Source organism: Semicossyphus pulcher, unplaced genomic scaffold, assembly GCF_022749685.1.
Source record: "Semicossyphus pulcher isolate SPU_LCO1_2020_fin unplaced genomic scaffold, fSemPul1.0.p SCAF_22, whole genome shotgun sequence".
Taxonomy (NCBI): Eukaryota; Metazoa; Chordata; class Actinopteri; order Labriformes; family Labridae; genus Semicossyphus; species Semicossyphus pulcher.
Window position 1 is genome coordinate 18,135,245 of NW_027211696.1, and position 16,328 is coordinate 18,151,572.

General features: G+C 42.7%; 1 protein-coding gene across 3 annotated transcripts in view; it reads left to right on the forward strand.

Moving 5' to 3' along the window:
• lhfpl2a (LHFPL tetraspan subfamily member 2a) overlaps positions 1-13,094 on the forward strand; it is a 48,152-nt gene extending 35,058 nt beyond the window's left edge. For all 3 annotated transcript variants that reach the window (XM_069673570.1, XM_069673571.1, XM_069673569.1), the window contains 2 exons: positions 2,961-3,735; positions 12,074-13,094. In XM_069673570.1, the coding sequence (XP_069529671.1) occupies positions 3,315-3,735; positions 12,074-12,330 (678 nt within the window). In that variant the 5' untranslated portion in view covers positions 2,961-3,314 and the 3' untranslated portion in view covers positions 12,331-13,094. The remainder of the gene's footprint in view (positions 1-2,960; positions 3,736-12,073) is intronic.
• The last annotated feature ends 3,234 nt before the right edge of the window (positions 13,095-16,328 follow it).

Sequence of the window (16,328 nt, forward strand, 5' to 3'; positions counted from 1 at the left end):
GTGTCAACAGCGGCCCCCGGCCTCCTCTGCTGCCCTGCCAAACACTGGTTGGAGAATGACTAACAGACTCCCAAGAGGCAGCAGGGGAAACAAGGGCAGAAAAAAAACTCAGAGACTCAAAAGAAAAGAAACAACTGTCAGCTTTGGCCCAGAGCTGTATTTATAACATGAGCACAAAGGCCTGTATAGTGTAAGCATCGTTTAATCTTCTCTGGCATGCCAACTTCTGCGCTCCGCTCAAATTTGTTAATGTCCCTCATAGATCAACTTTAAATAGATTTAGTGTTTGAATGTTTAGTCTCTTCAGATCTGATATGCTAAGGGCTTCAGGCAGGGACGCCATGCAAAAAAATAGTTTTGATTCTCTGACTGGTCGCCTGTTTCCTTAAATCAGCTGTTTTTGGCAAGAAAACTTCTAAAAGTTCAGACAAGGTGTAAAAATTAGGTCCGTGATTCGGATGTGATTTTTGTACTAAATAAAACAGGCGAGTTTATTATTCATTTAGGAACATTTAAGTCAAAAAGACCTTTTAAAGTTAGTGGTTTTACACTTCAATCTTTGGGAAAAGCTCTGCTCGTTGAAGAAGGATTTAAGGATTTACATGTTTGGAAATGCACTCCTTCATTAAGACTTAGACTAGCTTAGACTAGCATAATGGCGGGAAGCAGTGGGAAATGGTTAGCTTAGCTCCACCCAAAGTTAAAAGAACACAAAATAAGGACAGCACACAACTCAATACCACAATATAATGCATAAGCTTCAGAAGACTTGATTTTGAACACCCATGTTTTTTGTAAACAGAGGCCTTGAGGGAAAAGCCCCACAGCCGGCCTCAGGATGTGTTGCCCAACCTCAGAAGGCTCCAATGGATCTGAGATGATAGGTTTTCCTGCCCCGTCTGTGATGTTCTCCACACACTGAAAACATTTCCACTCACTGTTTGCAGAAACATATTTGTACTCTGGAGAGAGCCAGGCTAGCTTCTGCTTCCATCTTTAGTGCAAAGCTAAGCTAATCACCTCCTAGCTAACGTACAGAGATCAAAGTTGGCATTTTTTCCGCCCCCATCTAGTAATTTAGTGGTCCCTCACCTAGGGTCCGGGCCCCTGTTAGCGGGGCGCCAAAGATCGCTGGGGGTGCGCAAGGCTTTGTCATCATTGAGATTGTCAAGATTAGATTTGCTGTTAAATACAATCATTAAAAAAACACTAACTTGATCATCAAAAGTCTGTACAACTATTAAAAAATATATTTTTTGGTCATAATTGAAATATAGTAGCTACTTTATAGGCCACACCTCTGAGTACTATCAGCTGATTGGTGATCATTTTTGGGCTCAGCCTTTCTTAGACACAAGCAGGAGGGGCTCCAAGGAAAAAAGGTTGGGAACCACTTTAATAATTGACAAAGGATACGTTATAAATGCAAAGTAACTCCTTGAAAGATGAAACAGACTCTTTCTAAAGAAAGGACTTTAGCTTTTACTTAAGCCGTAATTTTTGTTAAGCGTTAATAAGCAAATGTTAGCATGCTAACACGACAAATTAAGATGGTGAACATGATAGATATAATACCTACAATAAATGTTAGCATTGCCATTGTGGGCATCCTAATATGCTGATGTTAGCGTTTAGCTTAAGGTGCCTAAATACAGCCTGTTCACAGGGTTGCTAGCAAGGCTTTATCCTAAGACATGTAAATCCACATGTTTCCTAAAATATCATTTGATTCCTTTCTTGAAAATCAGATCAGCTTCAGCTACGCTAATTAGTAAATGCTAGCATGCTAACACATCAAACTAAGTGGTGAACATGAGGAACCTTTTATAAATGCTTAACATCAACATGTTAGGGAATGTTAGCTTGCTGTTGTTAGCTCAAAGCAACGTTGTGCCGAAGTGCAGCCTCCTCACACGGCTGCTAGCATGGCTTAAAGGTGTATCTTTACATTCTTATAAGATTCTTGAAGTAGAAATCTTTTGTGTGACTGTTTGGCTGTGAAGGCTATCACTTAACCTGTGCGACTGCTGCCTGAGATTCAAAGCCCATCATCACCGTCTTTGCACTGTAAGATCTGCCTAATTGAGACTTTTGTGACACCTTGTGTTTAAGTGTAGAAGCTGATGCGAACCGATTACAGCTTTGATTACTGTTGTTGGATTGTAGACGGCTATAAAAAGAAGCAAAGCACATTTATTTAGAAAGGTTTTATTTTTTTTCTCTATGTCATTGTGTCAGTTGTGTAGTGCTTGCTGTACGATGAGGCCTTACTATGAACTGACACCATTAGCAGCTTCCTCATTGTCGTGTCACTGACTCAGCAGTGCAGCAGGGTTGATGTCACCCAGGTTATCAGCGGTCATGTGACAGCCGGACGGCCGATGTGTTATCAACCGTTGGCTGACCCCGGGTCAGCTATGGGGCCGCTCAAAGAGAGGCCTCTGGCTTGTTTTTCTCTGTGTCTGCATCCGCTTCTCGCTCTGCCGTTTCCACGTCTATTTTAACCCTCCGATCTCCATCTCCACCTCCACACACACACACACACACACAGAGAGGGACAAGCATAATGTTTTTCTAGTTTTCATCTTTACAACCACAGTCACGGAGACCCACAGGGAGTAGGGAACATGACGAGAGCCCTGATCACAAATCCTTTAACATAAACACACTGAAAGCAGAAGAGGCCCACTTCAAATGAACACACAACTCATTAAATCCTCTCCTGAAGATCTACACCAGAAGCCTCCCGTCCTCCTCTGCTCCTCCTCCTCACTCTCTCCTCTTTATCTGCACTTCTGCTTGTTCGCAATAAGGAAGGAGAGAAAAAGGAGAGCTGCTCTTCCTCAAATAAAACACGAATTACTGATTATCTTGGAGCTCTTTGTACACGTGCAATTACATTTTATGTATGCAATTAAAGCGCTCACCCTGTTGTTCTGCCTCTCTGTTTTATGTCTTAGGTGTGTCTGATGTGACGCCAGCGGGCTGGCTCAGGGAACACAACTTCAATACAATGTAGACACCAAAAACCAGACTGAATAAGAGCCTGAACGCAGAGCCGACAGAAGGAGGGCGAGTCTGAGGAGGAGGAACAACAGAAGATAAGAAGCGAAAGAAGGAGAAGAGGGAACCAGAAGACTGTGAATCATTGACCTGGACCTTGTGTTTACGGCGCTGTCACCTCCTGTAAAGTGTTCATTTGCTTTCACTTCTCCGCCGCAGAAAGGATCACAACCCTCAGCTCCTTGGTCTTCTGAAGGCCTCCGCTCCACCTTTTCACCTCTCAGCGCTGTGAGACTCCAGCCGCCGTCAGCATGTGCCATGTGATCGTCACCTGCCGCTCCATGCTCTGGACTCTGCTGAGTATCGTGGCCGCGTTCGGGGAGCTCATCGCCTTCATGAGCACAGACTGGCTGGTGGGATTCCCCCGCACCCCAGACGCCGTCTTCGGCCACCATGGGTCCACCACAGCCGGAGAGGCCTACAGGCCAACTTTAGGCATCTACGGCCGCTGTATAAAACTGCCCCACCTGCAGCGTGGAATACTGTGCGGACCGTACGCCATACACTTTGGGGAGATTGCCAGCGGGTTCTGGCAGGCTACTTCGATCTTCCTGGCGGCGGGGATCCTGCTGCTCTGCGCCGTGGCGTTCATCTCGGTCTTCACCATGTGCTTCCAGAGCATCATGAAGAAGAGCATCTTCAACGTGTGTGGACTGCTGCAAGGGATCGCAGGTGAGATACGACACAGATATTTAAATGTTTTGGTGGTTTTTGCTGATATAAAGCGTACTGTGTGCTAAAGCGTCTGAAGGCTCAAATTGTTTCTTCCTCAAGTTCAAAGGTACCAAACTTAGGTGTGTTCTTAAGTGTCATTAAACAAATAGTTTTATGGCATAAGTACACTTCATCAGAACTGCTCGTTGGATGGTTAAACCCCTTCACTCCCTCCTCTGTGTAACCAACTTCCTCATAATGTGATGCACCAGGTGTCTGGACATGTGACAGTTTGCAGGGTTTGAGCTTCTCTCCCTAAAGCCCCTTTTACACAACCTTTTCAAGGTGGGAATGTGGCCCTATACGCTGAACAGATCTGTCTAAAATATACAAACTGATGTTGAGCTGAGACAACGTCTTTGTAAACTGAACCAGCAGGACGGGACATGTATTTGCTGCCCGACTCATCCGTAATAAGTCACACCAGACGTTGACGCTGCTGTCTTTAACATCACACCTCTTTTGCATCTACAGCGGCAGCATGTGTGGTCCAGTGTGCCGCCGTAATGACCTCCCTTTTGACGCCATTCTCTGCTAGCATAACACATCTCAGTCCCACCTACAGCGTCGCCACACACCTCCTCGACATCAAAACATTGTTTCGTCATATACTGTTTGAGATGGTTCCTCATTATCGCCCTTTGTACGCAGAGACAACAAAGATGTCTTAAAGCTAACTCAGTCCATCTCTTTTGTTTGTCTTCATTCCTGTGGCGTCCACGGTTCATCAAGGTAAATGAAAAGTTGTGCTTTCAGCTGCACACATTCATTACGAGCGCCACAACTCCCACTCTTCTTGAATTATGTTTGATTCTCGTGGCGCCTTTTGTGACTTTTTACACAAAGCAGTCAGAAGTTTAAAACACTTGGAGCCTTATTTCCCCCCTCGGAGCTGTCACTCAGAGTAACTGCCACCCAAATATTTACTCTCTACCCGGTCAGCTGGAGCTTTTCTGACTCTTAAATCAAGCCCAGCACGCATGCGTATCTCTTTGTGTGTGTGTTTGAAGGCTGTGTATCCTGTGGCTCCGGCCACTTTGACTCATTGTGGTGAATTATGGGAGGGAGGAGGCCATGAGATCAGGCCGCTGAACCTCCTCTTTGCGCAGACTGTAGCTTTCAGCCCTGTGGTGATTATGGCTGTCCTCCCCCACAGTTGTTTATTTGGTGCAGGCCCAAACAGAGAAGAGGTGGGTGTGTGGTGACGGACGTGCCAAGCTGTAAACTCAGCTCTCTGCAGGCCTGCTGACCCCAAGAGAGGATAATATTTTCTTCACTTGTCTGAATATAGTTGTGTGAGTTAGATGTAGGGTGCCCCTTTAATACTGTATCTGTGGTGAATTATTGTGGGCAGGGTTTTAAATCAATAAGCAGGACTCCTTAAAGGCGGTATTGGGTTTTAAATTATATTCAAGTCAATGTAATGTAATTTATTTGTCCAAAATTAAATTTGCTGGATGATTTAATACACGGATTCTTTCTAAAATCGACTATATCACATCACTGTATGCTAGTATGTTTCTGTTGGATGCATTTCCTTTGTTTAAGAAAAAGTACTAATAATGTCAAAGTACTCCACTTCTAGGAAACATCCTACCTTAACAATCAAAACAGTATTTATTGTTACTTTGATGTACTTAAAGTGTGAAAAGTAAAAGAATTCTTAGTGCAGTAGAGTTTACAGTCAGTTGCTAGCTTAAACATTAGCTTAACTGACAAAGTAGCATCTCAGCTCCCACACATTGGATGCCCCACGTGTTTTTTTTTGTAACGTAAAGATTGCCCTCTATGTTTAATTTGTTATATTAATAATGTAGTCAGATAATTATATCATAATTCACTTTAGAAATAATTCTTATTTATTACTGTAGGTTTTCAAGCTAGTTAGCAAAACAAGCTACACTCGCTGCTCTGCTTCCATGATTCCTCCGTTATTCTTTAGGTGTCAGATCTGCGATAAATACATGAAACAAAGCTCAAAACCTTTTAGTACAGCTACAACTGATGGTTATTTCCATTCTTGACTAATCTGTCGATTGTTTTAGGAATAATTCGGTTAGTTTTTTGGTCTATAAAATATAAAAAAATTGTGAAAAATATGTTTCTCAAAGCCCACGATGTTGTCTTAAAAGGTCTTGTTTCCTCTGTAAGACAAAAGTATTAAATTAACTGTCATAGAGGAGGAAAGAAACCAGAAAATAATCATATTTCACTTGGCTTTCTTTTCATAAGAAACAATTATTGAAATAGCTTTTGTTAAATGAGTAATCGAGAAATCTACTCGAGAGAAATCTCAAGATTGACACGCCTGTTATCCATATTTACAGCTGCTAAGCAATGATTAAACAATCTCTGTTAGCCTGTTATTTATCATCCTTATTAATGACTTTGAGTCTGGGACAAATGGCAGGTAATGAAAGTAGGGAAATGCACCGCTGAGTCTCCTCTTTGTGGGGAGGATGAGGATGTTGAAGAGGAAGAGGAAAGGGGGCGAGAGGAGCTTCAAACAGCCGAAGAGGCGGGAGGGTTTCCTTCAGGCCTCTGGAGCTAAAGGCCGATAACCTTTTACTCATTTCGCCCGCAGGAAGAGATAAGACCCAGCATTTGTCCGTTTGATATCTAACAGTGTCACTGCTGAGGTTCCTTTGCTTTGTTTGAGTCTTGAACTCAAACTGCTGCCTTTTCATGAGGCCTGTAAATGATATCACACTCACTGATACTACCACGCTGACTCCCTACTAATCACTATTTCCACTAGTGCTGCCGACCCTCCGCTAATAAGAAAACTGGAGCCAGACGGCAGATGTTTGGGGAAGTGATTGACCTCAGATGGGAAGATTGTGATCCCCTTGCCAGAGATGGTCACGTCATTTCACTGGATTTACTCCAAAGCCCATTGACCTAGTCTTCACACTGATGTCACTCTTGCTTTTTACTTCTTCGTCCCCTATGACACACTTTCCGATGGCCACGAATGCCATTAAACTGACGGTCAGTTTGAGCTCAGGTGGTTTAGAGATTTCAGCTGAAGGTAGATCCATTCCGTTTCCTTTACGTAATCAAATGGCTAAAACAGACGGTCTTCTGCTGAGGGTCAGTCTGGTACGCTGTGTATCCTGCAGGGCCCCTGAAGGCTCCTTGCGCTCCAGTTAGTCTACCTCTAAGTTATTTTTTCATGCATTTATTGAAAAGATTTCCTCATTTGAGTCAGCCTCAAAGGATTAGAGACAAGACGGCAAACAAACTCAGCCATAAAACTGTCTCCAAATCTTGTGTGTTTGGTGTTTGGGGTCTAATGCTTATATAACCTACCATAAACTTTGTCTCCCGCCGTGACTCACAGACCTCGTCACAGGTTTAAGCGTCGACCATGACTCAAACATAACAACGTACAGGAATTAAAGCTGCATTACTGTGTGATGTTAACTCTGACATAAGATATTAGGACAGCAGTACTGTTCCTCTGACTGATAGGAAATGGGATTTCCATTCATGCTTTTACTGGATATCAGTGTTTACAATGGAGGTGTGGCTGTTACAAAGTAGGGGACACGTGGCACTAGGAAAGACTTTATTTTTACACTTTAACATTTACATTTATATCTCTGTGATTTCTAAAATGGGAGGCGTTTTAAAACTTACACTTTAGCGTCTTTAAGCTCATTGTTTTGTTTTTCTTGCCTGTAGGTTTACCAGTTTAATTCACTCCAGCAGCTCCCTACAAACACTGTAATCACACACCTATTAGCTCTGATAAACCCACTGTACTAACTGACGGACCAAGTTAGCAACTAGCTTGTGAACATTGTGAGCCAAACATTAAGCAGCTATAGAGGAAGATATAATTAGAGATGGTGGAGATCAATAAACAGAGCTACAAGAGGGTGAATACTAGTCTTAACATTCATCGAGTGGACACAAACACAACCAAATTAATGCTAACTTTGCTTCGTATCCTTTAGGATGAGTGTTGGTAACTTTGCTAGCATGTTTATTAGTTTTATAAGGGGATAATACTGCTTGTTGAACTAACCCCCAAGTGGCCAAATAGTCAATGAATGAAGATTTGGACAAATAATAAATTAAATAAAAACATACTAAGAATTAAGAGGCTTGCTAACGCCTTTATGAGGCTGCACTAACTGTTAGCAACTAGCTTGTGAGCATAGCCAAACCTTTAACTGCTATAGAGGAAGATATTACGCTCAGGAGATGGTGGAGACCAAAAACAGAAACAAAAGAGAGTGAAAATTGATCTAGCATTCACTCAGTGGACACAAACACAACCAAATTAAGCTAACGTTGCTTTGTATCCTTTGGATGTTGTAATAGGTCTCTTTGCTGACATGTTTACCATATTAGTTTATAAGGTACGGTGTGTTAGCTTGTTGAACTAACCTCCAAGTTGCCAAACAGTCAATGAATGAAGCTCTCAGGACAAATAATACATTAGATATAAACATACTGAGAGTTAAGAGGCTTGCTAACGGCTCTGAGAGGCTGTACTGTTAGCCAAACAGTACTAAACATGCTAGCAGGCGCACTAAAAAGACGACGAGTGATTTTAATACAACATGCTCTCAGTTGACAATTAATTAGGTACGCCTAGCTAAAATGTATAAAGTTGTTCTATAACACAGACAAAGTATTAGAAACACCTGCTTGTCCAACGCCGTACAATCAACAGCACCACAAATCACAGCCTTTGTAATGGCCATAAAGTTGAATCAACACCTCTCTAATAAAACAGCAAACACTGAACTATATAACCATCATGAAGGGAGGATTTATTGCCAGGCTGGCACTTTGGCCTGCTCTAGTTTAAGCTAGGTGAACCTGATTAGAAAACTGGCAACTTACTATAATAAAATGTTAGAGTATGGTAAGACCTCCTCTCCCTGAAACAGAGCTAAAGAGAGGGTCTTTTATTTCTTTAAATTGCAGGTGCAAGGATTTATCGATAAGTTGTTAGTTATTAGAGCCATTAATCCACCGATTATTTTCATCATTCATCAATGTTTTAGTCAATAAAATTTATGAGAGACCAAAGTCTTCAAATTGCCCCAAAACCCAAATAACTATTTATTTACTGTTATAAAAAGCAAACCCAGATAACGTTGGACATTTCTGCTTAAAAATCACTGAAAAGATAAATTGATTACTAAAATAGTTGGCAAATAGATTCTTTAATTAATCGATTAATCATTGCAGTTCTACATTACATTAAACTATTTTGGTTATCGATTAAGCCCTTTTTCTTTTAAGCATTTTATGGTTGCAGCGTGTCAAATGTTGCTTGCTTCTCATTGTCTTAATTACACTGTTGGTTGGACAGAACAAGACGCTTAATGGTAGTTCACTGGTTTACAAACCAAAGCATGATGAATAAATAGAGAAAATAGCTGACGGATTGCCAGTATTTCCTTTTGCCCTCTCGCTGTCCCCTCTTATTTCCTCATCAGCAGCTCCTCTTTTTTTCCTGGAAAGGGAAAGGGAGGCCAGATTTCTTGGAGCACAGAGCAGACCTGCTGTGCTGTATTACAGGGTGGAGGCTGTGGGAGCAGAGGTTAAAGAAAGGAGGGAGGGTGGGAGAGGTGGTGGTGGTGGCGGCATGGAAGCAGCTATCAGAAATGGATTGATGGTGAAGAATTGACAGTTTGGAAGTTAACGGAGACAAGAGCCAGCGCAGGGAGTAAAGAGGCTGGGAGGGTGGAGTGCTGTGGGATATTAGGTTAGAAGGTCCAGCTTCGTAGAGGGGGGATTTGCGTGTGTGTTGTGTGTGTGCATGTGTGTGTGTGTGCAGAGAGAGAGGGGAGGAGGGTGGAGGGGGTCTTTGGAGGGGTGGAGTTGAGAATTAAAACCATACCTTCAATCCATCACTAGAGCCGGTCTGGATGTCAGGGCAATGCAGCAACATGTGGAAAGAATTTATGACCTAGTTTTCATTTCCTTGTTTAATACGATATTGGGTGCTTTAAGAGCGAGAGAGCGAGGAGGAGAAAGAAAGGAGAGGAAGCAGGGAGAGAGGGAGAGATTAGGAGAGAATGAAAGTAAGGAGAGCGAGACTGTTTCACCTCCACGTTTGTTTTTTACGAAGCGAAGCAGAGAAACCGGCTCTTTGCAGGGTGAAGACATTAAGACTGATATTCTTCTTTCTCCTCATCTGGTTTATTAGCTGTAATTGTACTATTGTAAATGTTTCCTCCTGTGCTTTGATTGGTGACCCGCCTCCTTGTCTGGCCATCTGACTGATTTGCTATCACTGGAGAAAGTGCAGAGCAGATGGAAGAATTGAAACCTCATGTCAGTGATATACTTGAAGCAGGGCAACCCCCTAAAAAACAGTCGAGAAAACATCAAGTCGAACCAAACTATTTAGTCAAATCCAGGCTTTTTTTTGTTGAGTTATTGTACACAAAGCAATGCAAGAGCAAGTGCACGGCAGGCTGTAAACCGAGTCTCAAAATGACCTTCAGTCACAAGGTTTTTGTTAGCCGTTAGCCGAATTTACCACAGAGGTTTCTACCTCTCCTAAACAAATGGAGCCAGTGATGATGACAGGTTAAAAAAAAACAATGAATAAAGCAAAGAAGTAAGTAAAAAAAAAATCCCTTTTTCTTTGACCCTCTTCTCCATCTGGCACATTCAAATCAGGAAAGGCTGTGAGCAAAGCTGCTACTAGCTTGTTTCTAGGTTAGAATTCTTTTAGTTGTCATTGTTCAAGAGGATCTTTTTTTTAAGCACAACAGCTATAGAGATCTCAAGCTCTCAAAAACAAACAGACCCAGTGATAAAAACCTATAAAAACACTTAATAAAGCAGTTTTATGTGAAAAATCAGTGTTAGGCTGACACTCGTCTTCGTTGGAAACAAGACATCAGAAGGGGCTGCTAGCTGGCCACTAGCTTGTTTGTCGGTGCTTCGCTTGTTTTTACCCAAAGCTTAATTTATGCACAGAACAAACAAACCCAGTGTTTAAAACCAGAAAAAAAACACAGATTATATTGTGAACTTGCTTTATTTTATGTTTTCTAAAGCTGTTATGTGTTGAACACAGGACATCAGGAGTGGCTGTTAGCTGAGCTGCTGCTAGCTTGTTTTGACGATGCTTACTGTAGATTGTTTTTCGGTTAAGTTAACGTCACTGTTCATCTTTCACAAAGTTTTTACCTGTAGCGAAATTAAAGCAGAGGTGTCCAACTCTCCAAAACTAATAGGATAGGTTTTTAAAAGCAGTTTCACAGAAGGAGAAGCCGTTTATTTTCTAGCTGACAGAGGATGACGGGCAGGTTTGTGAGCTTAGCTGCTGCTAGCTTGTTTCACGATTCTTAGTTTGCTTTGAGGTTTGGATTTCTTCACTGTTCATCATTTTTACCCAGAGCCAAGTTTCTGTAGATGTCTCTACACAAACACAAATGAACCTTGTCAATTAAACATGTAAAAACACTGAATAAAGTGTCTCTCCACTCTCTTTGGAGAGGCTAGCTTACAGGCTAACTCTAGCTTGCTAACTAACTAAAACCCTTCTTCAAGTTAAATGGTAACGCTTGAAATGTGACTTAAAACACTAAGAAAATATTTTAATGTCCGTTTGACAGCCACTACTTATGAAAAACTTCAATATACAGTCTTAAAGGTAAAACAAGAGACTCATGTTGGAGTTTGGAGTCAGGTTCAGCCCCAATTGAAAGAACAAAGGTTGTGTTTGATGATCTGCTGCATCTAAAAGAAGAACTGGAATTGTTTGTCGGGAATTGTTTTAAGATATCGAAGCCAAGTCTGCACAGAGCGGCAGTAAAAGTGGGTCACTGTAAGACAGGAAGTGACCCCATCCTTCCAGCGAGACGCAGGACGCCGGAGGGTCAGCGAGTGACTGGGGCAGGCGGGAAAGCCCTCCGGCCACCTTTTCCTGTTGTTCTCCTCTCTCTTGTCGTGTGCTGACCTGACAGACGTGTATGTCAAGTTTCAGGTCTAGGTCTTTGTTTCCTAAAGGGCTTACGGTGATTCTTCTGCAGGCACGTTTCAGGCAGTCGGCAGGAAATCATTTCTGTGTGGTGGAACGTTTTTGTTTTTTTAATAAGATGCTTTAAACGCCATGATGGCACTTTGGCAAGAGACGTACCAGAGGATGGAGGTCGTTGAATTTAATTGAAGTAAGAAAGTGGATATGGAGTAAAGATGACATTTTCACACTTCTATTTCCAAGGTCAAGAACTTTAATGGTTATGTTGTTTGGACTTCTCTTGATAAATTACCACTGGTTAACATTCCTCCTCTCTGTTTCCCTCCTCTGCAGGTCTGTTTCTGATCCTGGGTCTGATGCTGTACCCCGCTGGCTGGGGTTCAGACAAGGTCCTGCTGTACTGCGGCCCCGACGCCGCTCCATACCGGGCCGGGCTCTGCTCCATGGGCTGGGCCTTCTACACGGCCATGGGCTGCACCGTGCTCACCTTCTTGTGCGCCGTCTTCTCCGCGCAGGCCGAGATCGCCACGTCCAGCGACAAGGTTCAGGAGGAGATCGAGGAGGGGAAAAGCCTCATCTGCCTCCTTTGAGACCCAGAAACTTTTGGAAAGTAAAAGAAGGCCATTAACACTCAACAAACGGAGGCTCCTGCATTGTTTACCACTAAAACTGACTCCCCTTTTGTTTCTGTTTTGCGTGTATGTGGGAGAAATCTGAAGAAAGTGCCAAGTTTTTCTCAGTGTCTTTGTCTTTCTGCCACTAGAGGTGCTGTGTCTGTTTTCATGTTAGCCATGTGGACGCCCAGAGGGGCTCCACATGCTCTGTAAATAAGTGTGATTATATATATTTTGTACATACCGCAGAATGATCGGTCGGCTCGATCCAGGCTGGTCACTCTTGCCTTAAAAACACGACCAGCGAACCTGTTGAAGCTGCAAAGCGAGTGTTAAACTCAACAAGGGAACCACTACTCAGCCAGAATAAACTACTTGCAGAATCAGAGTGGATGTCCTTCAAGAAGCTTACAGAATGTACTGTTATTGACTGATTTATGTGTCTGTAGACCTTTGAAATGTATCGATGGGAATTGTTTTTCACACAGACTGCACAGGGACGAGAGAAAAGGTCCTGAATCCTGAAATGAAGTGAGCTGAATCCTTGCCGAAGCTGACCTGTGAAAGGTCTGCGTCTGGTCCTCATTCCGCAGACATCCTGTAATCTCTGCACAAAGACTGAATGATGAGGACACACAAATGAAGTATTGCTGTTATTAGTAATGTCTGGTTTCAGGGAGCCTGTCGAGTCATAGATAGAGTCCTATCTGTTCCCATTTGTTTCTGCCAAACGAATAAAGAAAAGGGAAAAAAAATGAAGTTTGAGTGTTTTTATCCAGCGGAGGAGGAGGAGTGGGAGGAGGAGGAGATGCAGCAAGTGGAGCAGCCAGCTTGAGACCTCGGTTTGGCCCTTGAGGTGGGGGTGGGTATGTTTTCCAGCCAGCGGGTGATCAGTTTTTCCACTGATGCAGAACTCCGCATGTGTATCATGTGCGCCTCATATTCAGAGCACTTTTGAGATACTTATACTTTACTGACGTATTTCTGTCACATGCCACTTTGTACTTCTACAAAAATACAGGTATCTGAAAGCTTTAGTTAGTCTACATTTTTATGAATAAGTACATCATGTGGTTCGCTGACAAAATACAACACGGTTATAAATTAAACTGATAGTTTCCAACCTGTGTGGCTTATGTTGTTGGGGAATATTCAACGAAAAAATCCACCAAAATAAAACAAATTTATGTGGCAGAGCAGAAGTGTTATCCTTCCTGCACAATTAATCATCTCATGACACCTCAGATTTATCTTGACACCCTTTGGATTGACCAACACCTACATCGGGAACTGTTGGACAGCAACTGAAACAATCTATGTAGAAGTAAAATATATATATATATATATATTTTTGTCACTGTATTTTTATTGAATTTTTTCACAGATACAGAATACAGATACAGCAGGAATGACAGATATAATGAACGAAGAAAAAGCTAAATAAAACAAAATAGAAAAAGCAACCAACAACAATAAACAAAAATAGACAAATGACAACAACAAAATAAAGAAAACAAAAAAAACAAAACAAAAAAAAAACACCAGTTCACAGAGTAGTTTGCATATACAAAGCAATACCATTTTCAAGGGGCAAGCGGCATAGTCAGACGTTCCACATAGGAAATGAAAGGCTGCCACACTACATCAAATTTCCCAGTGGATCCCCGCAGGGAAAATGTATATATTTTGAATGCAGGATCTTTATTTGTGATGGAGATGTTTTTTAATAATAATAATAATAATAAACCATAATACTTTCTAAACCACTGCTCTTACTTTAAACCTGTATTTTTTAGCCTTTTGGGGGCAACAGAAACAACACCTGTCCAAAGAAGAAGAAACAAACTCGACGCTCAGATGAAGCAAACAGTCTAAAAAGGAAAGCGACCGTCAGCCAGGAAAATCAAGAGTTACAACCGGAGCCAACCGTGGACGTCACACATGCAACACTGTCTGAATATCTGGGAAGTGTGCTCCTGCAATTACCGTTTATCACCATAGGTGGCGCCAAAGAGAACGAAACTGAGATCCTTGAGATTACAACTTTAACTTATCAGTAAACAGTTCTATATTAAGTCATCCAGAAGTAACAGAGAAACATAACACTCATTCTGTGTTGTGTTTGTGTCCACTTGATAAATGTGGGTCCAATTTTCTCTCTGTGTTTGGTCTCTACCACCTCCGGAGGGAAAATCTGGCTCTTAAGCTGCTAAATGCTCTGCTATGTCTGCTGTGCGCTGCTGAGCAGTTAGTATACAGAGGGATTATAAGAGATGTTTTAAGACAGATGCCTTTTTCATCTTTAAATCAAACTCAGGAGCCTAGCCTAAACTTTGGGGCTTACGTTTTCATTATGTATTTATCTTAAAATGAAGAAATTGCGCTGTTGTTAAATACACTACTATAAAAGGAAATCAGTTATAGCCGCTCGAAAATGCACAAATATACCTTACCCATCTAAAGCTAGAAAGTATGCTCTCTTTCCCCCCCCTGTCTCACTCCTGCACTACCCATCTGTGTTTGTGTTTGTGCGATCACAAAACGACGAGTCCCTCCCCAGATGTTCCTCCTCCATGTGGACGGCAGAGAAGCTTCTGGAACAACCCTGTGGCTCCTCCACAAGGACTGCACTCAGAGCACAGAGCCTGATGACTTCCAGATTAGGACCGATCGTGCAATCTGAAGCAGAGCCGGTTTCAGTTGCAGAGGCTTTTACTTTTCATTCTCCTTTAATTTCATCATGGATATGTAGGTCAACATGTAGGCCCTCCAACCTGCTTCTATGCAACGCAGAAAGGAAATCATACACGTCTAATCCTCTGACAGCTGTGAGCCGAGCAGCTGACGAGCAGAGGAGGAAGAGCATGTCAGAAACATGTAGCAGCTGTCTGTACAGTAGACTGGAGCTGCTTCCAGCCGCTCCTGTACTGTATGAAGGTCATTAGAGAAAAGAAGTCCTTCACAGTGTTATTCCTCCTCTGTGCCCCTTCCTGTTGGCACTCACTCTGGTCTGCTACCAGCTTCCTCCTCTGTGAGACTGTTTCTCTGTTTTATTTCACACACCTCTGTCTGAAGGACTCAGCACTTTGAATTCATTGTGTGTGTGTGTGTGTGGACATATTTTAAACGGCTTCTTCCCTAATGGTTAATCACGGCCAAAACCAGTGGAAAGTACTTAAGGTCAAATGTTGGGCACTTGAATTTTACTCAGGTATTTCCATTTATTGCGACTTTAATGATTAGCCCTGTTGCCTCTGGTTCGAATCCCAGCTCAGACGTAGCGGGCCTTTCTGTGAGGAGTTTGCATGTTCTCCCCGTGCATGCGTGGTTTCCCTCCTGGTTCTCTGGCTTCCTCCCACAGTCCAAACACATGCTCGTTAGGTTCATTGGCGACTCTAAATGTGAGCGTGAAAGGTTGTCTGTCTCTACCTGTCAGCCCTGTGATTGACAGGCGATCTGTAAAGGTGTAACCCCGCCTCTCGCCCAATTACAGCTGGGATAGGCTCCGGCCTCCTTCAAGGCGTTGCCGAGATATCGCGCTCACAAGAACGGGATGAACGTGAGGTCCCAGTGACCTTTGACCTTCACAATCTAATGAGATCATTCTCGAGTCCAAGACGGTGTTTGTGCCTTGTATCATAATTAGCGTAGGAATTCTTGAGTTATAAGCAGAGAATGGGACGGACGGATGGACATATAATGCCTCCGTCCACGGCTGTCACCGGCGCAGAGGCATGAAAAATAAGTTAACTGTGGAGTACAAAGAAAGTTTAACACCATAGTGTTACTATAAACCAACAAGGCCAGGTCAAAACCTCGTATGTGGCTGACCGCATCAGGTCAATATGTTACAAGGACTGTCCTTATGAGGCCGACAACGTGTTTGAAAGCAGGTGCGCGCTGTGGACGTAGGTGAGGACAGCGGAGGAGCAGCCAGTGGAGGTCCAATATGCTCCATGATCGTCAGTCAGTCA